The following is a 22,306-nucleotide window of genomic DNA, read 5'->3' as shown; positions in this document are numbered from 1 at the left end:
CTCCCCACCATGTTCATTTGTTTTCTTTCTTAAATCCCACATAAGAGTGAAATCATATGGTATTTTTCTTTCTCTTCCTGGCTTATTTCACTTAGCATAATACTCTCTAGCTCTATCCACATCTTTGCAAATGGCAAGAGGTCTTTCTTTTTTATGGCTGGGTAATATTCCATTGTGTGTATGTGTGTATAATATTCACACCACTTTATCCATTCATCAGTCAACAAACACTTGGGCTCCTTCCATAATTAGGCTACTGGTGACAATGCGGCTGTAAACATCAGGGTGCATGTATCCCTTTGCTTTAGTGTTTTTTTTTTTTTAAATTTTTTTAAAGATTTTATTTATTTATTTGACAGAGAGAGATCACAAGTAGGCAGAGAGGCAGGCAGAGAGAGAGAGGGAAGCAGGCTCCCTGCTGAGCAGAGAGCCTGATGCGGGACTCAATCCCAGGACCCTGAGATCATGACCCGAGCCGAAGGCAGCGGCTCAACCCACTGCACCACCCAGGCGCCCCTGCTTTAGTGTTTTTGTTTCTTTTGGGTAAGTTGCTGGATCATAGGGTAGTTCTATCTGTAACTTTTTGAGGAATGTCCACACTCTTTTCCTGAGTGGCTGCACCAGTTTGCATTCCCACCAATTACAATGTACACTTTTAATTAAAGCTCTTATCTTGCGACTTTACTCAAAAGCACAGAACCAGTGTGAAAGTACTGGTAGGCAGTTTGCGAGCTGAGGTGAAACAATATATTCATTTTCTTTTCTTTTTCTTAAGAATTTATTTTTAAGTAATCTCTACATGGGACTTGAATTTCCAATCCAGAGATCAAGAGTCTCATGTGCCACCAACTGAGCCAGCCAGGTACCCCACAATACGTTCATTTTAAATGGACATCTCAGCATTACTGGGAACACAGTTAATGATTCTAACTACATTTGCGAAGTTAGTTAGGGTCATCAAGATAGTTTTAAAATTTGACTTGTGACTCTTTCTGACATCTTTTTTTTTTTTTAAGATTTTATTTATTTATTTGACAGAGAGAGATCACAAATAGGCAGAGAGGCAGGCAGAGAGAGAGGAGGAAGCAGGCTCCCTGCTGAGCAGAGAGCCCAATGCGGGACTCGATCCCAGGACCTGGAGATCATGACCCGAGCCGAAGGCAGTGGCTTAACCCACTGAGCCAGTCAGCCGCCCTCTTTCTGACATCTTGAAACAAAGGGGAATAAAGTCCCCTTTGGCAACTGCTTTACCAACCAGTTTATTAGCTGCAGAAGAAAATCAAGGCCTTTGCATTTCCTCTTCTCTGCCTGAAAGCTTCTCCTCCAGAGAGACCCATCTTCTCTTTTCAACTGTCACATCAGGAGGACTTTCCCTACCACCCTATATACAAAAGCCTCCCAAGTACTCTTTGTCTCCTCTTTCCCTGTTCAATTTTTTTTTTGAAGATTTTATTTATTTATTTGAGAGAGAGCATGAGCGAGGAGAAGGTCAGAGAGAGAAGCAGACTCCCCATGGAGCTGGGAGCCTGATGTGGGACTCGATCTCGGGACTCCAGGATCATGACCTGAGCCGAAGGCAGTCGTCCAACCAACTAAGCCACCCAGGCATCCCATCCCTGTTCAATTTTTAAAAAAAATTTTTTTATTTGAGAGAGCCAGAGAAACAGAAAGCATGTGTGTAAGCAGGGGCAGCAGGGGATGGAGAGAGAGAATCTCCAGCAGACTGCATGAAGAGCAGGAGCCTGACACAGGGCTGGATCCCAGGTCCCTGAGATCATGATCTGAGCCGAAGTCAAGAGTCAGTTGCTTAACCAACTGAGCCAACTTTTTTTTTTTTTTTTTTTTTTAAAGATTTTATTTATTTATTTGACAGAGAGAGATCACAAGTAGGCAGAGAGGCAGGCAGAGAGAGAGGAGGAAGCAGGCTCCCTGCTGAGCAGAGAGCCCGATGCGGAACTCGATCTCAGGACCCTGAGATCATGACCTGAGCGGAAGGCAGCGGCCTAACCCACTGAGCCACCCAGGCGCCCCTGAGCCAACTTTTAATATAGCATGTATTACCAGCTGATATACTTATCAGTGGTTTGTATGTCTACATTGGGATATAAGCTCCCCAGGAGAGAGAGGTTACTACTGTATTTCTGTTGCCTCTCATGATGTTTAGTATATGGTAACTCGGAGTATCTGCCAAGTATATGAACACTCTCACCTTATTTTAAAGCCAAAAGCCAGGAAAGAAGGAATGAAGGGGAAAAAAAAAAAAAAAAGACAGAGAGAGGGTGCACCTGATTGGCTCAGTTGGTTTAAGCATCTGATTCTTGATTTTGGCTCAGGACATCCCACCACAGGGATACGGGATGGAGTCCCATGTCGGGCTCAGAGACTGCTTGTCCCTCTTCTTCTGCCCCTCTTTCCCCTTGTGCACATGTGTACGTGCTCTTTCTCAAATAAATAAGTAAAAATCTTTAAAAAAAAATAATAGAGAGGCCACCTGGGTGGCGCAGTTAGTTAAGTGTCTGACTCTTGGTTTCAGCTCAGGTTGTGATCTCAGGGTGGTGAGATCTATCGAGCCCCACATCGGGCTCCATGCTCAGCACAGAGTCTGCTTGAGGTTCTCTCTCCCTCTCCCTCTCTTTCTTAAATAAGTAAGTAAGTAAATAAATAAATAAGAAAAGGAAAGAGAAGAAAGGAAAATAAAGAGGGGGGAAAACTATTTAATTTAACTGCTTATTTTATTCACAGACCTGGCTGAAATGACTTTTGGCTAGTTCCACAAAATTAAACGCACACTCGAAGGGCCATGATCAGCTGACCCTGTGGATGGCAAGTTAGTAAACCAAAGCAGGAGTTACCTCTGTGTTGTAGGACCCACTTGGCATGATTTCCTGCAGCTGGATAAGAGTCGTTACAGAGGGCAGAGTCATTATACTTTTCGTAATAAGACTGAACAAATCAGCTCGATCTTCAGAGCCAAATAGCAAGTGGACATCTTGGTAACTAAGAAAAGACAGTTTAGGAAAAGTAATCTGGGAAGACATTGATCTGACATTGGTAAGCAGGGGTTGAGGGAACCCAAGAGGAAAGGTGGACTAATCGGTGTGTCATTCTGATGGAAGAGACAAAGGGCGTGCTTCTTAGCCTGCTTAGACAAATCTCACAAAATGCTGGAGGAAGAGTTTCAGGGCTCAGAGCTTCCATCCTTCTTCCCTGTCCCTCCCCGCCTTCCCGAGAGGTTACTGGAATGATATTCTTCTAGGGTTTCCTGCAGCTTAACCACGGAGGAAAGCCTGCTATAGTCTAACATGTAAACCATGATTTTCTGAAAGATGTTCTGCTGAATGTTTGTTAGTTTGGGGAATGGTGGATTGAACCAAGTAAAGAAAACTTTTTAACTATAGGATTTCTTAGGGCCTTTTAATAAGTTAAATAAATAGCAGGCAGCCCTTCCAAATTTCTTGGACTGTGGAACTCTACTGTCATGAAGCACTTAGGAGAGTAACTTTCCACTGAATATACCATGGACAAAACTGAACTCCAAAGAGGTTCCAGTAAGGTCTTTCAGATATGGAGGGCAGCATATATAAAATAAAATTTCTTACACAGGAAACATGGATGGGTGTCCATTTCCCTCTATAAATAGTTTGCCTAAGTTAAAGATATGGAGCATGTCAGTTGGTTCTGGTATTGGCCATGACCAAGAGAGCAGTACATGTGTGTGTGTGGGGAGGGGGCGTGTGGGTGTCACCTGAGGTCAGCGATGGTGACAAAGACCTCCTGGCGCACGGAGCTGAAGAGAGAATGCACAGGCTCCTCTTCTACCAGCATCTGCAATGAGAGGGCAAGGACTTTAAACTAGAGTGGGGAACGGGCCACGTCCTTGGGCCAGATGATCGCAGATGTAGATGGTCTACAAGAACCATTGCAGGGACTTCATCAGGTCCTGCTCTTGGCTCTGCAGGACTAGCAGCAGGACAGTGGCCAGGCCAGGAATTTAGTCTCTGGAGCCAGAGCATCAGGTCCGGCATGGCCTATTACTAGCTGTTGGAGTGGAAGTTATTTAACTTCCCTGTACCTCAGTTTCCCCATTGTAAAATAAGGTAACCGTATACCATCACAAGGCAACTGGGAACACTAAGAAGTTAATTCATAATTCCTAGTAGTCCTTGAGAACTGTTAGCGTCTGTTACTCATTATTTTTACTACTTGTGATTGTTTCCAGTTTAGGCCTCCTAACTCCTCTTTCTACCAAGCAGCAATGTCTATGATAGGGCCCAATATTATTATGTGCTTGTCCTAGAATTTCCAAATTCCAAACTGGCAGAGTTTGGAAAGCTGCCTTGCTTTCCAGAAAAATCTGCACAGTGACAAGAGAGGAAAAAAAAGGCTCTGGAGCTAGACAGTATCTGGGTTTGGGCACGGGCTCTGCCACTCCCTCCCTGTGTCACCTGGAATGTAGCATTTACTTTTCCTGGGCCCGAGTTTCCTGCTATGTGTGGAGGAAAAAAGAGAAATCTCAGGGAGTTGACAGAAAGAGCAAAAGCAAATGGTTGCAGTGGAAGCCTTCCTGGGCTGTCTACCCAGCCTCTCTGGAAAATGTCCCTGGGGCACAGAATGGGCACCTCACAGGCACGCTTCCGCTAAGTCATTCTGTCCCAATAACCACAGCTTATCTGGATAGGAGTAGAGTCTTTTTCTCAGCACTCTGGAATTGAGACCAAGAGCCTCCATCTCAGTCTGGTTGGCCTACTAAAAAGAGAAAATTGAAAATTTGGGAGCCCTGTGCCCTGTGGAAAAGGTGACAGAGCCAATTTTGGGAAGAGAGGTGAGGGACGGACAGAAATGAAAGTATGCACAAAGGAGCAAAGATGAGAGATGGTGAGAAAGTTCTGAGTATGTGAAAATTCTTGTTTTTTGGTTTTTTTTCTGGCTTCATTCTCTTCTTGGAGCATGTTGATCTTCCTGTTACAGGATTCTGGGAACACTCAGTTATCCTAAGACTCAATCTCCCCTTTAGTGTTTCAGTTGCTTCTAGTAGATTTCTCTAACCTGCCACCAAAAAGACCCACCAGGAACTTAGTGTCCGGGAGGCAGCTTTCAATAATTATTACTGTGTTCTCTTTCTTGCCCCTTCTTGACTCTTCTCCTATCTTTCTTTCTTTCTTTTATTTTTTTTAATTTTATTTATTTGATACAGAGAGAGATTGCAAGTAGGCAGAAAAGCAGGTAGAGAGAGAGGGGGAAGCAGGCTCCCTGCTGAGCGGAGAGCATGACGAGGGGCTCAATCCCAGAACCCTAAGATCATGACCTGAGCCGAAGGCAGAGGCTTTAACCCACTGAGCCACCTAGGTGCCCCTTTCTCACTTTCCAACTCTGGTCAGATCTTGCTGGTGGCCTGATGCTCTTTCTTGTTTCCCCAAGGAACTCACTTAATTTCATGGCTTCAGCCTCCCAGAGCTCTACTAACCTAAATCTAGCTATCTCACAGGTATCACCACGAAGAGCCTAGCTGCCTCTGGCAATTTGGTGTTAAAAAGTGAGTTCATTATCTTCCTCTTCCAAAGGACACACCTTCCGAGCCTAAGGCTGCTGTCAATGGTACTCTTTCCCAGGGCTCATGAAAGAGATGACTTATGATTTACATTTCTCCCTTTATTCATCTCCCGCATCCAATCAACCACGATGATGGCCACTACCTGCTCTGCACAGTTTCTGACTCTCCATCCCTACAGCCACACGCCTTACATGTGGATGAAGGCAGTGCCTCTTAGCTAAGCCACCAGGCCTGCAATTCCTTTTTTCAATCAGTTAGGTATGAAAGTCTTATTATTTATTCACAATTATGCTAACTTTAATGGGGAACTCAGAAACGAGAGGCTATTTTTTGTTTGTCAAGTATTTGTGTAGTAGGAACCTCTTGGGGTGACTATCCAGATCACAGCAATCATCTCTTCTCTGGGAATGGCCTCCAAGACACAGAGAGGGATACCCAGAAGTCATGCCCTTCCTATATGATGCTGCCCCCCAAACATGCCTGGTTGAGGAAGGAGGAGAGAACAGACCCAGTCTGGGCCAATCAGATTCTTTCTCCTAGCATCTGGAATTTTTGAATGACAGACACAGATAGGGAGCAGCTAAAGGTGTGAGTCATCCTGATAGGAGAGCAACCCTCTATCCCCTTTGAAACCCTAGGAGTTGTCCTGGAACATACTCTTCTGGAGGCTTGATTGATAAAAAGTCTTAGATTCTAGGGGGATATCCTAGCCTCCTGTTTTCTTTCTTTCTTTCTTCCTTCCTTCCTTCCTTTCTTTCTCTCTTTCTCTTTCTTTCTTTTTCTTTTTTTTAACTTAAGTGAGCCAGAGTTGATTTTTATTGCTTTCTCCAAGAAGAATCTTAACCAAATGAGATATTTTGTCTCAAAGGCCTTAACAAAAACCAGATATTACTATCTCCATTTTCCAGGTGGAGCTAGTGGTTCAGAGAAGCTAAGTGATCTGCCTCAGATCACACAGGTTGTGCTTGACAGCGGAACTAGAAATTGTGTCTTCTAATTTGTAAAACAGCTCCCTTTCTTCTTCACCGTGGTGCTTCAGGGAGCTCAAAGTCTCACTGGCACAACTGGGCAGTCTTTTCATGTTAGTTCTGTCTACTGTGAACTGTTCATCCTCCAAAATCCTTCAGCATTTATTACCCATACCACTGAAGAGACTTCCTGAAAAGTCTTTCTCATCTACTGCCTGCCTCACGGCTCACGTGATCTGTTCAATGGTGTCTGTTCAATGGTGAGTGTAACTATATATACCAAACAACCTGGAAATAGTAGGATTTTGTGGAGGACCCCAGGTGCAGAATTAGGTTGGACCCCCAAGCACAAGCTTGATGCCATGAACATTCCAGGGTCGGAGGTCTTAGTGCTCACATCTGCTGTGGGGCACCAGGAGCATCTAAAAAGTACCTGCACTGACATTCTGTCTTGACATAGCTAGGTAGGAATCTGCCGATCAAAGCCCCTACACTCTGGTCCCTTCTGTCTACCCTATCTAGCACATCCTTTGAGGCTTAGATCAGGAGATCTATCTGGATTAATTTCATGCCAATCTTGTCATCTTTCCTTCATATCCTAGTTGCCACTGCATTTCTTCTTTTTGATTAAAGTTCTCAACAGAATTTTTACAGCTTTTCTGACTTTGAGGTAATAGACACACAACAAACTGTACATATTTAAAGTGTATAGTTTGAGGTTTTTGACTTACGTATACATTTGCAAAACACCATCATCACAATCAAGATAATGAACATATGGATTGCTCCCAAAAGTTTGTTTGTACAAACTTTGTAATTTCACACTCCTGTTCCTCCCCATTCTATTCCTATTTTCAGGTAACCACTGATCTGATGTCACTTTACATAAGTTGGCACTTTTGAGAATTTTCTCCGAATAGAATCATATGACCTGTATCTTCTTCATCTGGCTTCTTTCACACAGCATGATCATTTTGAGATTCATTCAAGTTTTAGCATGTATCAATAGCTCATTTCTTTCTTTCTTTTTTTTTTTTTAAGATTTTATTTGTTTATTTGACAGAGATCACAAATAGGCAGAGAAGCAGGCAGAGAGAGGGCGGGGGGGGGGGGAAGCAGGCTCCTCGCCAAGCAGAGAACCCAATGCGGGGCTCGATCCCAGGACCCTGGGATCATGACCTGAGCTGAAAGCAAGAGGCTTTAACCCAATGAGCCACCCAGGTGCCCACATATGTTTATTTTTAATTTAATACTCTCAATAGCTCTGTGAAGGATACAGCTATTCTTACTTTGTAGATGAGGAAGCTGAGGCACTGAGAAGTTGCACAGATTCCCAAAGTCACACAGTGGGAAAGAGACACAGCTGGCAACCTGAACCTGGGCATTGGATTATAGAGTTTGCCTCATGACTACGGCTTCATTAACAAGAATGCAGTATAGTCCTGACTGAGAATTTACATGCTGTTTCCCTCCTTTCTACTCATCTTTTAGTTGGTTTTCAAGCGTAATTATATTTGTGGAGTATGCCTATTTCTCCTCCATACACAGATACTGGTACAAGAAGAGGTCAAGGAAATTGATAATATACATGAAGCCACTAAAACATCTGTTAGTCAAGTCATGAATTTGTGTGGCCCTAATAATCTGTGATAAGGTCAAAATACTTACATTTATGATACGCACAATGTCTGCTATGTGGTTGTGAATGAATGATTCTATGGTTTCATCGTAAGGTAAAGTTCGGCTGAGAGAAGACAAAGATTGTAGGAATGCCAGCTTCTCAAGTTCACTCTGAATTTGTGGAAAAATGATAAAGACACAATTACATATTACAATCTCATTTGATAGTTTTAGAGGGTTTTTGAGAAGTTTCTTGTGATGTTCTAAACATCTGACATCTCATTCAAACTAGTCTCAGGTCTTTTATCTGTCTATTTATTTATTTATTTTAAAAAAGATTTTAGTTATTTGGGAGAGAGAGAACGAAGGGGGAGAGGGTCAGACGGAGAAGCAGACTCTCCTCTGAGCAGGGAGCCCGATGTGGGATTGGATCATGTGACTTCAGACCATTACCTGAGCTGAAGCAGTCATTTAACTGACTGAGCCACGCAGGCTCCCTCAGGTCTTTTATTATAAGGAATGAATAAATTACAGAGGAATGGAACTCCTTGTCCACTTGCCCTGCCTGGGTTTGGGACTTCATTTTTCCTCTCAGCTAGATGAAATCCTGGATTGCTAACTGCTCCATGATGGCTCTCCCCACCTTTAGTCTTTGCTTCCCCATCTACCCATCCTATCTATATACTGCTGTCTGATTAAAGTTCCTAACAGTGACTCTGACTGTTACTTCTAGATCTCTTGATGTCATTAAATATTATTTTGAGTCTTTAAGGTTCCCTATTAAAATGCAAGTTTTTAGGGGCGCTTGGGTGGCTCAGTGGGTTAAAGCCTCTGCCTTTGGCTCAGGTCATGATCTCAGGGATCTGGGATCGAGCCCCAGATTGTGCTTCTCTGTTCAATGGGGAGCCTGCTTCTCCCTCTCTCTCTGCCTGCCTCTCTGCCTACTTGTGATCTCTATCAAATAAATAAAATCTTTAAAAAAAAATGCAAGTTCTGGGGCGCCTGGGTGGCTCAGTGGGTTAAGCCGCTGCCTTCGGCTCAGGTCATGATCTCAGGTCCTCGGATCGAGTCCCGCATCGGGCTCTCTGCTCACCAGGGAGCCTGCTTCCTCCTCTCTCTCTCTCTGCCTGCCTCTCTGCCTACTCGTGATCTCTCTCTGTCAAATAAATAAATAAAAAATAAAAAAAAATAAAAAAAAATGCAGGTTCTTATTTCAAAAGTAAAATCTTTTGCATTATTCTTTTTCTGATTATTTATTTATTTATTTTTTAAAAGATTTTATTTATTTATTTGACAGAGAGAGATCAGAAGCAGGCAGAGAGGCAGGCAGAGAGAGAGAGAAAGAAGCAGGCTCCCGGCCGAGCAGAGAGCCCGATGCGGGGCTTGATCCCAGGACCCTGGGATCATGACCTGAGCCGAAGGCAGCGGCTTAACCCACTGAGCCACCCAGGCGCCCCTCTTTTTCTGATTATAAAAGCAGTATCTATCACATAAACTTGGAAAAAAATAAAGTATGAAGACAATAAAAGATGTCAATAATTCTACAATCTTGGGAAAATTTTTTGTCATCTTTCCCTCCCAGCCTATGGATAGTATAACCTGGTATTAGCTCTCTGAACAGCAAGTAGTGTTATATACAGCCAGAATCTGACTTCATAGTTTAATTCTTTCTCATCTACCTTATGTAACAATCAACATTGAGTTTTCCTGCTCCAGTTTTGACGCCCTCCAATCTATTCCCCTAGCTGTCACCACATTCATCTTCATTATGTAAAAACTTGATCAGGTAACTCCCTACCAAAATATCTTTCAATAGCATCCATGGAGGTCAAGGCCTTCCCAATGTGACCCCAGCTAACCTCTTCAAATTCATCCTCTCCTTGCCTGCAGCATTCTGAACTTTAGACAGACTAACTTTTATGCTGCCCTTTCTTGGTTCTGGGCCTTTGCACCTACTGAATTCTCTATACCTACTTTGCTTACTGACTAAAATCTATATATCCTTTAAGACTAGAAAAATCCATTTTCTCCTGAACCAACATTGGGTGCCCTTCCCAGGAGTATCCATAAAGCACATAGTATATATTGCTATCATGGTCTTTGTGATACTCTGACAAAATCACCTTCTTTTCATCTATTTTCCCGCCTGATTGTGGATTCAGATCAAAGCAGGGAATGGATTTTCTCTTTTTTTCAATTAACTGCAGCAATCCCTGCCCTTTATTAATTACAAAGAAATGTTTTATAAAGTCCTGCTGACATGAAGTGTAAAGAAATGTTTGAGTCAAAAGGGAAGACCAACATTCTGGCTTTAAGTGTTTTTCCCAAAAGTTTTTATTAGCATTACACACAGAGAAAATGTAAAGTTTGACAAATTTTCCCAAACTAGAATCCTCTGTGTATATATATTCAAAGGAAATGAAATCCGGATCTGAAAGAGGTAATGTGCACTCCCATGTTCACCACAACGTTATTCACAAGAGCCAAGATATGGAAACAACCCAAGTGTCTGTTAACAAAGGACAGACAGACATACCAGGCTTTTGTGAGTTCATCAAACATGTTCTGCTCCTTTCTGCCTCAAGGCTGTTAAACACAGACAATGCCCTATTTCTGGAATACTTCCTCCAATTCTACCTTCTCTTAGTTCTTCCTATTCATTCCTCAGATCTGACCTCAAGGGTTCCTTTCTCAGAAATGCCTTCCCTTACTCCCAGGGTAAGATAAAATTTTTTCTTATGTGCTCTTGCAGAATAAATGAATGAATGAATGTTTTACTAAACAACAGAATACTGTATTATACAGGGTAATATAGATCCAAATTAAGTAGGGTAATATAGATCCAAAGCTATTCGCCTAGAAAACCTTTTTCCTCCCACCATGTCTAATTGTTTATTTTTCTATAATTACATGCATTTGTATGTACAGAAGAAAAATCTGAAAATATATATACTAAAATGTTAACAGTTATCTCAGGAGAGTGGCTTAGGGAAGATTCATTTTTCTTCTTCTTTTCTTTCTTTTAATAGGCATTTTTGTAAACAGATGCATAAATATAAATACAGTTTTTAAATGTATATAAATGTTTAATATAAAAATAAACAAAAACATAGTTTTTGTAAACAGATGCATAAATATAAATACAGTTTATAAATGTATATAAATGTTTAATATAAAAATAAATATAAACATAAATTTTATAGTCTATAATATCAATTATCTGTATGATAAAGAAATCATAAATGTTTAAAATAGTTGTGAAAATGGAGGAATAAGTTGGATGACTCAGTATGATTGCTTGTGCATACCTGTAGCTCACCATCAAAAACCTCCTGGATAGATCGGATTAGCCTCTCAACAACGGCCTCACTGAGGGCGCCCTTTTGGGTCAGGTGCCTGAAGCTATCTGTGAGTGAATCCCGAGACAGTCCAGCAATGTCAGAGATGTCGGAGTCTAATACCGAAAGAAACACAGCAGATGACATATCTGAACCACGCAGAGTTCTACAGTCATAATGGGGAGATCCACCGGATGTCAGGATAGTCATGCCCTGGTCTCACCCTTAGTATCTGCTCCACAACCCTGACGAAGTCCCTTCCACTCTCCAAGTCTAGTCTTCCCAATTACAAATTCAGTGTTGTCTAAGGCCCTCCTAAGCTACAAAAACCTTCAAGACTGAGCTATAGCACAGTGGTTAAGAGCATTTACTTTTTATCTCAGTCTGAGATTAATTTGAATCCTGGCTCTACCCCTTATTAATTCTATGACCTTTATCAAGTTAGTTTGCCTCTTGGAACCTTAGTTTCTTTACCTGTAAAACAGGGTTATCGTGAGGACTAAGTGAGGTACTGAATACAAAGACTTATCTCAGTATATGGTCCACAGTAAGTACTTAAATGGTAGATACTATTATTGAATTCAAACATCTATGACTCTGTGGTGACAAGAACTTCACAAATACAGTAGCATCCCCTTGATGATCTCTTCCCCCTGGACCAGGCTCCAGTAAGTGCTTCAGGAATCCTCCTTCCAGACCTGGGATAGACTCTGATAAAAGGCACAGGCTCCAGAGTTTGTCTGCCTAGGCTTGGATCTGTGCTCTGCTATTTTCTAGCATTCTGACCATGTGTGATCTCACTTTTTCTGGGTCTATTTCTTCATTTCCTAGATGGGGATGATAACAGAACCTACCTCATTTAGTTGACACAGAGCTAGCACGAAGGAAGTGTTGGCAAATATTATTCCTCTGCTGAGCAACAAAGATTAGGATGGTATCATTTCCCTCTTCATATAGCTTTACAACCTTACCTCCTGTTTTCCAAAACCAAGCTCTTTATTCCTGTTGGGGAAACAGTCTTACTATTTCCCTTTTAACACACCCATCATCAGGAATTCTACCCCTGCACTTCTGCACACTTTTTGGTCTCCTGAATTATAGCCTCTTTCCAAATTCCTGCCACCCACTGTCACATTCTTCTCATGCACTAGAAACCTATCTCATTTAGCTCTCATGCTTCTCCCTACACGTTTCTCCTTCTTCTTCCCCACCTTCTCTACCTCCTACCTCCTTTGCCTAGCTAACTCCTACTCATCCTTCAGGGATCTGCTCCAGGATGCCTTTCTTGAATCACCTCTTTGCCCATTTTGACAAATATCCTCCTAGCTGCTAAAAAGCTTCTTTATATTTGCTCCCTACTCCCCCACTCCCAAGCACCCATATTAAACTTGGTTCCAATCATCTATCCACAAGTACGCTGTGTCTGTTCTGTTTCTTACTAAATCTCTAGTAGCTAGATCCATGTTTATGGCATAGTAGGACTTCAATAAATGTTTGTTGAATGAATGTAGACATGGGAAATATAGATCCTCAAATAGTCTTTCCTGTCTCATGTACATTCTATTAATCCACCTGGGATGTTCATTCCTCTGCTTCTCACATGGGTTTCTCTTTCACATCCTTGAGGCCTCCTTTAGGTTTAAATAGTGCTGTCTTAGATAGGCGTTCTCTGACATCCGTGGCTTAAAATAGGTTCTCATCCCCCTTATTTTTTGTCTCAGGCCCTATAATTCTTTCATAGTATTAACTACAATTTGTAATTACTTTATTTAATATCTGTTTACTTACTACTCCTTTTCAGCAAATTCTGTGAGTGCAGGGACCATGTTGGTCTTGTTCATTGCTGTATATTCAACAACTGGTACTCAGTAAATGCTTGCAGAATAAATGAAAAGATAGATATTCTGTAGCCCAATCAAGGGTCCACCCATAACCACCTTTCCCTTCTTAGAATCCTTCTAGCACTTAGACTCTGTGCAAGTCTGCAGGATTATCTATCTCAGTTTCTTATTATGTCTAGACTAATATATTTTATCTTATTGTGCCAAACATATTCCAAGGTCTTAAATTCAGGGACCAAATTCATTGTCAAAGTCTAGTTGAAGGCTCTTATCCAGCAACTTGACTCCAACAGAGAATCCCCTTTTTCCACCTCCCCTCCTGCCTTTAAAAAAAACAAAAAACAAAAAAACCCCAAACATTCCCCCCTCTTACCTGTAAGTTCAAGGCTACTTGGATCTTTTCTAATATCCTCTAAGTTGCTCAGCTGCAAATCCACACTTCCTGAATCATTGTCAGAAGCACAAGGGATCACTACTTCTTCCTGACTACAGATCCTAGGAATGAATAGGGGATTAGAAATATTTGTATTTATTTATTTATTTTAGAATCAGTAAATTAACATATAGTGTTATTAATTTCAGAGATTCATCAATTGCATATAACACCCAGTGCTCATTGCATCAAGTGCCCTCCTTAATGCCCATCAACCAATTACCTCAACCCCACACCCACCTCCCCTCCACCGAACCTCAGTTTGTTTCCTAGAGTTAAGAGTGTCTTATGATTTGTCAAGAAATATTAGTATTTCAGGGCTGCTTCTGTCTCATCACTTGAGGCAATGCTTAAATGTCACCTTCTCAGAGAAGCATTTATTGATCACCAGTCTAAGTTAGGCAGGCTCTTCCCAATCCCCTCCCACAGTATTTAACCATTACCTATAATTATCAAGTTCATTTGGGTTTGCTCATGGTCTCCCATCAGCAGCTCCATGAAGGGAGAAACCTGTCTACACGGTCCCGGTTGAAATGCCAGCACCTAGCATATTGTTGGCCTCATGGGGCATGAATGGATAGGTAAGAAATACTAGGCTGCTATTAAAAAAAAAAAAACAAAAAACTCAGATAGAACACCCCTGTCTCCAATTCCTGTTACCCTTTCATACTTTTTCTTGCTTCTGTAGCATACAATACCTTCTAATATGTTAATCTCCTATTTATGATATTGTTCACCATCTGTCTCCTCCAGCTAAAGTGTATGCTCCATGAAGGCAAAGATCAGTGGCTGCTTTGTTAATGGATATATTCGAAGAGACTAGAATGCCTGGCGCATGGTAATGCTCAACGAATACTGGCTGAGTGAGGGAATAGATCTCTATTTGCTAAATGCTTAGCATCTATTAATGGATGAAAAAGCAAGTTGTCAAGCAATGTATGTTAACTCTGTGCACCTATAGACACACAGACACATCCAAATGTTGGGATACGTGAAGAAAAACTTCAGGTATTCAAACCAAACCTCTGTAGAGTGGAATTGAGAGAAAATTTAGTTTTTAAACTTTTTTTTTTTTAAAGATTGTATTTATTTATTTGGCAGAGAGAGATCACAAGCAGGCAGAGAGGCAGGCAGAGAGAGAGAGAAGGAAGCAGGCTCCCGGCTGAGCAGAGAGCCCAAAGCGGGGCTCGATCCCAGGACCCCACGATCATGACCCAAGCCAAAGGCAGCAGCTCAACCCACTGAGCCACCCAGGCGCCCCAGTTTTTAAACTTTTTTTAAAAAGATTTTATTTATTTGACAGACAGAGATCACAAGTAGGCAGAGAGAGAGGAGGAAGCACGCTCCCCGTGGAGCAGAGAGCCCAATGTGGGGCTCAATCCCAGATCCCTGGGATCATGACCTGAGCCGAAGGCAAGAGGCTTTAACCCACTGAGCCACCCAGGCACCCCAAACTTTTTAAACTTTTGCCTGAAAAAAAAATTTTTTTTTTGGCATGAATAGCAAATATTGACAAAGTTGTGGAGCAGAGAACTCTTACAAATCACAGTTGTAGTGTAAATTGGTACAGCCATTTGGGAAATAATTTGGCATTATCTAGTAAAGTTGCAATGATGCCTCTACCATGACTCACTATTTTACTCCCAGGAATGTATTTTCAGTGAAATTCTTACCCGTGTGCATTAGAAATATATGCAAGAATCTTCACAGCGGTAGTCATCATAGCAAAAACCTAGAGACACCCAATGGCCTACCAACAGGAGAATAAATTGTAGTAATTCATCCAATAAAGTACCATACAGTAGGGAAAATGAATGAGTTCTAGCTATGCACAGCAAAGCAGATAAATCTTAACAATGTTGAGAGAAAAAAGAAAGTCACAGAAAAAATGTGTAGCAAACTCCATTTATATAAAGTTAAGAAATATGCAAAAGCAAAAAACATGGAGTTATAAACATACACAGTAAAACTATGAAGAAAAGCAAGGAAACAATATAACCGATAACCTGCAAGATGGGGGATCTCTGAGCAGGGAGAAAGAGGATGGAATGCATAAGACTAGAAAGAGGACCTAAAAGTTATGGTTATGTTCTTTTTCTTTCTTTTTTTTTTTTAAGTAGGCTCCACTCCCAGTGTGCAGTGTGGAGCCCAACGTGGGGCTTGAACTCACAACCGTGAGAGCAAGACCTGAGCTGAAATCAAGTCGGATGCTTAACTGACAGAGCCACCCAGGCGACCCTATCTTTTCTTTAATAGGATGGCAAGTACACAATTTCACGGGATCATTCTTTTTTCTTTATATATGTTTATAAATATTGTTTTTTCATTTAGTTAATAGTAAATAAAATAATTTTGGGAAAAAACAAACCAATAAAGTTTGAGCTTCTTCCTGTGTACTTATATTTCTTTAATAATTAAAAGAGCTAGTTAATTAAAAACAAACAAACCGGGGCACCTGGGTGGCTTAGTCGGTTAAGCGTCTATCTTCTGCTCATATCATGATCCCAGGGGCCTAGGATGCTGCTTGCGTCATTGGGCCAGGGGCTTGCGTCATTGGGCCAGGGGCTTGCGTCAGCTGCCTGTTCATCAGGGAGTCTGCTTCTCTCTCTGCCCTTCTCCCTGCTCATTCTTATGTTCCCTCTCCCTTTCAAATAAATAAAGAAAATCAACAACAAACAAACAAAATTAAACAAAAAAACCAAACCAACCAACCAAACAAACAAACCCTTTAAGAGTAGAATGGCTGGGTCATGCAGTAGGTCATATAACTGGCTATTTAAAAAACTAAAAATCTGTTTTCCAATATGATTGCACCATTTTCCATGTCCACCAGCAATATATGCGAGTTCCAGTCGTTCCACATCCTTGCCAGTGTTTGGTATTATTGGTCCTTTTTTTTTTTTTTAAAGAGTTTATTTATTTATTTGACAGAGAGAGATCACAAGTAGGCAGAGAGATTGAGAGAGGAGGAAGCAGGCTCCCTGCTGAGCAGAGAGCCCGATACGGGACTCGATCCCAGGACCCTGAGATCATGACCTGAGCCGAAGGCAGAGGCTTAACCCACTGAGCCACCCAGGCGCCCCTTATTGGTCCTTTTTATATTAACTATTTCAGTGGATGTATAGCAATGTCTCCTGGGGACTTAATATACAATGCAATCAATATGTAATGATGTTGATTATCTTGATGAAGTGCGTATTCAAGTCTTTTTTTTTTTGTATTCAAGTCTTTTGCCTGTGTTTTTTACTGGGTTACTTGCAGTGGTATGCTGGTAAATGTTTAAAGCAGACTTTCTAAGCACAGTTTTTAAGTGAATGCTGGTTGATATTTTCATTTACATTAATGAGTAAGATGTAACCAAAACTTCAGAAGTGACTTCTTTGAGTTGGATAATAGTTTTCAAACACTAGAATGATATTTCCTTAAGTTTGGGGGCTATTTACAATGTAAAGCCTATAGACATGACACACTTCTAAATTTAATCTTTATTAACATTTTCCCATCATTAACTTTAGACATAACAAAGCAAAAAATCAAGCCCTGGTATGTAGCATCTGCTAATTCTATGGTGTAAATATTCCCACTGTGGCCAAAATCAAGCTACTGATGTTACTTTGGAAAAAGATGTGCAGTAGCACAACACCATATATTTCCACCATATAGATGCAATAGATATGAGCAACCACAAAAGCATACAAGATGGTAAAGTGATAATGAAATGAACTGGTTTTCAATAGACTTTATTTTGTTGTGTGTAAAATTTAATTTTTTTTTAAAAGATTTACTTGTTTATTTGACAGACAGAAATCACAAGGAGGCAGAGAGGCAGGCAGAGAGAGAGGAGGAAGCAGGCTCCCCCCGCCCAGCAGAGAGCCCGATGTAGGGCTCGATACCAGGACCCTGGGATCATGACCCGAGCCAAAGGCAGAGGCTTTAACCCACTGAGCCACCCAGGCACCTCCAATTTAATTTTTCTAAAGAGCTGTATTTAGCAATCAATTTGCAAAACTTTTGCTAAATTTAAAGATTTTATTTATTTATTTTAAGAAAGGGAGAGTGAGAGCAGGCAGAGGAACAGAGGGGGAGCAAGAGGAAGGGGTAAAGAATCCCAAACAGGCTCTACCCTGAGCCTGGAGCCCTATGTGGTGCTCAATTCTATGACCCCAAGATCATGGCCTGAGCTGACATCAAGATGCTCAACCGACTGAGCTACCCAGGCATCCCCCTTGCTAAATTTCATAAGTGACTCTTGCAAGTCACTATGAGATGGCTTCAGCACCACAGTAGTTGTCTTACTTTGAATTGGAAGAGTTTTTGTTATTTTTAAGATTTATTTATTTTGGTGGGGGGAAGAGAGGGAGTAGAGGCAAGGGGCACAGGTGGAGGGAGAGAGGGTCTCAAGCAGACTCCACAATGAGTGGGGACCCTGAGATGAGGACCCTGATACCACGCTTGGAGCTGAAACCAAAAGTCCCAGGCTCAACCTTGTGCTCCATTCAGACACTCCAGAAGAGTTTTTTATGTATTCTGTATCAGCACCATCCAATAGAACTTTCTCTGATATTGGAAATATTCCCTAATTTTGTGCTATCCAAAATGATATCTGGTAGCCACATGTGGCCAATGAGCTTGAAATGTGCGTAGCACCACTGAGGAATGGAGTTTTAAAATTTAAAAAAAAATTTTTTTAAGTATTTTATTTATTTATTTGACAGACAGAGATCACAAGTAGGCAGAGAGGCAGACAGAGAGAGAGGGGGAAGCACGCTCCCTGCTGAGCAGAAAGCCTGATGTGGGGCTCCATCCTAGGACCCTGGGGTCATGACCTGAGCGGAAAGCAGAGGCTTTAACCCACTAAGCCACCCAGGCACCCCTAAAATTTAAAATTTTAATTAATTTAAACTCAAATTTAGATATCCACGTACAGCTAGTATCTACTTTACTGAATAGCACAGCAGCAGACAGAACTCACTCTCCCCTATCTGGGTTAATAATATCTGGGATACAAATAATAAAATTTACCATATTGTGCATATTTTGTATGTCTATAAGAGTTAAAAGCACAGATTACGGGGTCAGCCTGTCTGGGTTCAAATCTTTTAGTTTCTTTTTCTATAAATTGGGAGTAACACAGTACAGACCTCACACAATGGTGATAAGGAGTAAATCAAATAACGTACTATAGTCTTACTACACTGTTGGGCTAACCTATAGATGTCCAATAATTGGAGTTAGTTATTATGGAGTTCCTAGATAAGTCGCTTTCTTTCTTTCTTTTTTTTTTTTTAAGATTTTATTTATTTGACAGACAGAGATCACAAGTAAGCAGAGAGAGAGAGGGAGAAGCAGGGTCCCCACCAAGTGGAGAGCCTGATGCGGGCCTTGATTCCAGGACCCTGAGATCACCACCTGAGCTGAAGGCAGAGGCTTAACCCACTGAGCCACCCAGGCGCCCGTTCTTTCTTTTTCTTTTCTTTTTTTTTTTTTTTTTTTCCCTATTTTTGACCCTCCTCCTTCTGTAACATTGGGCTAGTACGTTCCTCAAAGTTATCTACGTATACTGAAATGCTTTGCAAACCAAAGAAGACATCACTCGCTAGGTCAGTTATTCACAGGTGAAACAATCTTTGGCAGAAATTGCCATAATTTCCTAAAGAGGGAGAAAAAAAAAGAACAAACAAAAAAAGAAAACCCGAACCCTGGAGCACCATTTGCCCTTCCTCCCTGGACCCTTCCCATTCCTTTAAAATTGGCCGGGCTGCCTACAGACGACTGAGTGACGGCACCACCGGCCAATCACCGCGGTCGGCCAATCAGCGGAGGCCCCGTTTCAGGCCCACCCCGAAGCCTCGTCCAATCGCGTACTGGGAGCACCCGGATTAGGACGGTTGCGAGGCGGCCGGTTCCAAGTGGTCCAGGTCGCGGGGGGAGGGAGGCGGGCCCGTAGGTGAGGACGGCGTCGCCCTTTCGCGCGGGAACTGGAATTTGGGCCGCGGCCTGCTGGGACCGGGTCGACCCAGTGGGGCGGCGGAGACTGACCTGTGCCTAGATCCCATCCCAGCACGCGCAGCCTGCCGCGAGTCCCTGACGTCCCCTCCGGCGCGCCCTTGGAGCCACTTCCCCGAGCGGAAGTCAGCCTGCGGCTCGGGCCCTGGTGGTGGGACCTGCTCGGAGGAATGGCGTCGCCGGGTGAGGCGTTGTGCATGGCTCGACGACGGGGCCCCGCGGCCGGCACGCCTTGGCGAGTGGGCCGTAGCCCGCGGGAGGCTAGTGCTCGCCACTCGGAAGCCGGCCACGCGGGAGCCTCTTCCCCTGCGGGGCAGGGGCAGGGGCATGGGCTCGGGCTCCGGCTCTTTTGGGGTCGAGTGTGTGACGGAGGGCCGGCGAGCGGGTGGGACTGCGGGCGAGTGGAGGTGGGGTAGGTGCTAGTGCGGCGCGGAGCTACGGGTGCCCCGGAGGCCCAGCCGGGGGCCGCGGTTAACCTTAGGTGTGGCTTCACTCATTCATTTGACTCGCGGAGTCTCCGGGGCCGGGCGGCCTACGAGTGAGCTTTTGGCCACGTCGATCGTGGCCTCCTTTTTAATAAAAAGGAGCAAGAAAATCACTCACGTCTCTGGGAGCTTAGAGTATAAATTCTGAAGTTAGATTCTCCTGGTGCAAACTGGTAGTGTGCCAAGTATTCCTTCTGTGATCCGGTCCAAGTTCCTTAACCCCTCTGCACCTCAGTTTCTGATCTGTAAACTAGATTAGTCACATTTTCTGCGGCATAAGTTGCTGTATTAAATGAGCTGAGCCCCGTGCATAGTTGAGAATAGTGCACGGCGCTACGCAAGCATCAATAAAGTTAACTGCATTGCTAGTTGTGGAGCGGGCACTGTGCACGATGGACCCTCATGTAGTCTCACCGCGGCGTGGGGAATGTGTACGATTATGTACGTTTGACAGACAGGAAGACAAAATTTCAGAGAAAAATAACTTGCCCAAGATAGCAGTGAATAAGACAGTGGGTCATTGCTCCATTTTTGGAAAAGTTGAGGGTAATAGAGTGGTTAAAAGCAAACTGTATTCAAACGCCCTGCATTTTGATTGTCAGTCATGTGTCTTAGGGAGGTAACTTCTAGTAGAGTCTCAATTTCTTGGTATGTAAACTACACTCACTTGGATGTTGTGAAAATTTAATGACTCATTGCATGCCAGCTACTTAGCATAGTATTGGCATACCCCCCCACACACATGTTAAGTGCGCAGTTTTAGCCAAAAATGTTGTCGCTATTAAATCGAGGTGGGAGGATTAGAATTCTGACACAGATGCTGTGTTAGGGGAATTTATAGTCTCTCTGGGGGAAATGCCAGTTGTCATTTACTAAATCTTAATCTATTGAGTTACATGCATGTACACAAGGCACTGGAATTCAGCATTTGTATCTTGGCTCCTCTTTCTTACATTTTTCTCTTCTTTAGCAGTTTTGGCTTTGACTTTGAATTCTAGCCAGACTCTGACCACTTCTCATCTCTACTGCTGTCACTCTGGCTGTGACCACATCATCTTTTTTACTTGCATTATTACTAACTGGTGACCCTCTTCAGGTTCTTTCTCCTGCCTAGTCTCAACACAGTTTTGTTTATTCTCAACACAATGTTCCTGTTAAATTGTAAGTCATATCACTCCTCTTCTCAAAACTTTCTGTTGGGTCCCATCTCAGTAAAGCGAGAGTCCCTACAGAGGTTTAAAAGGCCCTTCATATTTTGCCTCTGCTATCTCTGTTGCCTCTTCCATACTTTTCACCCTTTGCTTATGCCACTCTAGCTGTACTTTACTCTTTGCTAATGTCAAAGAATACCATATATACAGAGTCTTTGCACTTGCTTTTCTTCTTGGGATAGTTTCCCCCCAAATATCTTTGTGACACTCCCTTCTTTTCCCTCAGGTCTACACACAATCACTTTATTTCTTAGTTAGATCGTCATAGACTACCATATTTAAAATCATTCTGGGGTGCCTGGGTGGCTCAGTCTGTTAGTCATCTGCCTTTGGCTTAGATCATGTTCCCAGGGTCTTGCGATTAAGCCCCGAGTTGGGCTCCCCACTTCGTAGAGAGCCCGCTTCTCCCTCTCCCTTTGCTTCTCCCGCCCTTGTGTGTGTTCTCTCTCTAAATAAATAAATAAAATCTTAAAAAAAATAAAGTGTAGCTTTTCTCAGATCTCTTCTGTGCTTTATTTTTCTCCATAGCACTTTTCACCTTGTAACATGATAATGATTTTTTTTTTAAAGACTTTATTTGCAAGAGCACAAGAGAGAGTACAAGAGATGGCACGAGAGGGAAGTAGGGCAGAAGGAGAGCAAAGAAGAGGCTCTGTTGAACAGGGAGCCCGATCGGGGTTCAATCCCAGGATCCCAAGATCATGACCTGAGCTGAAGGCAGAGGCTTATCCTACTGAACTACCCAGGTGCCCCTACTTTATTATTTATTTATTTATTTAGCTTTAAAAAAAAAAAAGAAAGAAAAAGATTTTACTTATTTATTTATTTGACAGACAGAGATCACAAGTAGGCA

At 42.5% G+C, this 22,306-nt stretch overlaps 2 protein-coding genes across 3 annotated transcripts in view; one reads left to right on the top strand and one right to left on the bottom strand.

Moving 5' to 3' along the window:
- Positions 1 to 20,158, bottom strand: part of MROH8 (maestro heat like repeat family member 8) — a 59,122-nt gene extending 38,964 nt beyond the window's left edge. The window contains exons 1-6 of the mRNA XM_059133286.1: positions 19,791 to 20,158; positions 13,692 to 13,813; positions 11,448 to 11,593; positions 8,188 to 8,310; positions 3,746 to 3,825; positions 2,853 to 2,997 (exon numbers count right to left, since the gene is read on the bottom strand). Of these exons, the coding sequence (XP_058989269.1) occupies positions 2,853 to 2,997; positions 3,746 to 3,825; positions 8,188 to 8,310; positions 11,448 to 11,593; positions 13,692 to 13,813; positions 19,791 to 20,086 (912 nt within the window). The 5' untranslated portion in view covers positions 20,087 to 20,158. The remainder of the gene's footprint in view (positions 1 to 2,852; positions 2,998 to 3,745; positions 3,826 to 8,187; positions 8,311 to 11,447; positions 11,594 to 13,691; positions 13,814 to 19,790) is intronic.
- The window catches only part of RPN2 (ribophorin II), a 55,644-nt gene continuing 53,145 nt past the window's right edge, over positions 19,808 to 22,306 (top strand). For both annotated transcript variants that reach the window (XM_059133281.1, XM_059133280.1), the window contains exon 1: positions 19,808 to 19,940. In XM_059133281.1, coding sequence (XP_058989264.1) covers positions 19,928 to 19,940 — 13 coding nt within the window. In that variant the 5' untranslated portion in view covers positions 19,808 to 19,927. The remainder of the gene's footprint in view (positions 19,941 to 22,306) is intronic.

This window comes from Mustela lutreola, chromosome 9 (genome assembly GCF_030435805.1).
Source record: "Mustela lutreola isolate mMusLut2 chromosome 9, mMusLut2.pri, whole genome shotgun sequence".
Classification (NCBI taxonomy): Eukaryota; Metazoa; Chordata; class Mammalia; order Carnivora; family Mustelidae; genus Mustela; species Mustela lutreola.
Note: the sequence above shows the minus strand (reverse complement) of the source record. Positions and strands in the feature narration are given on the sequence as shown.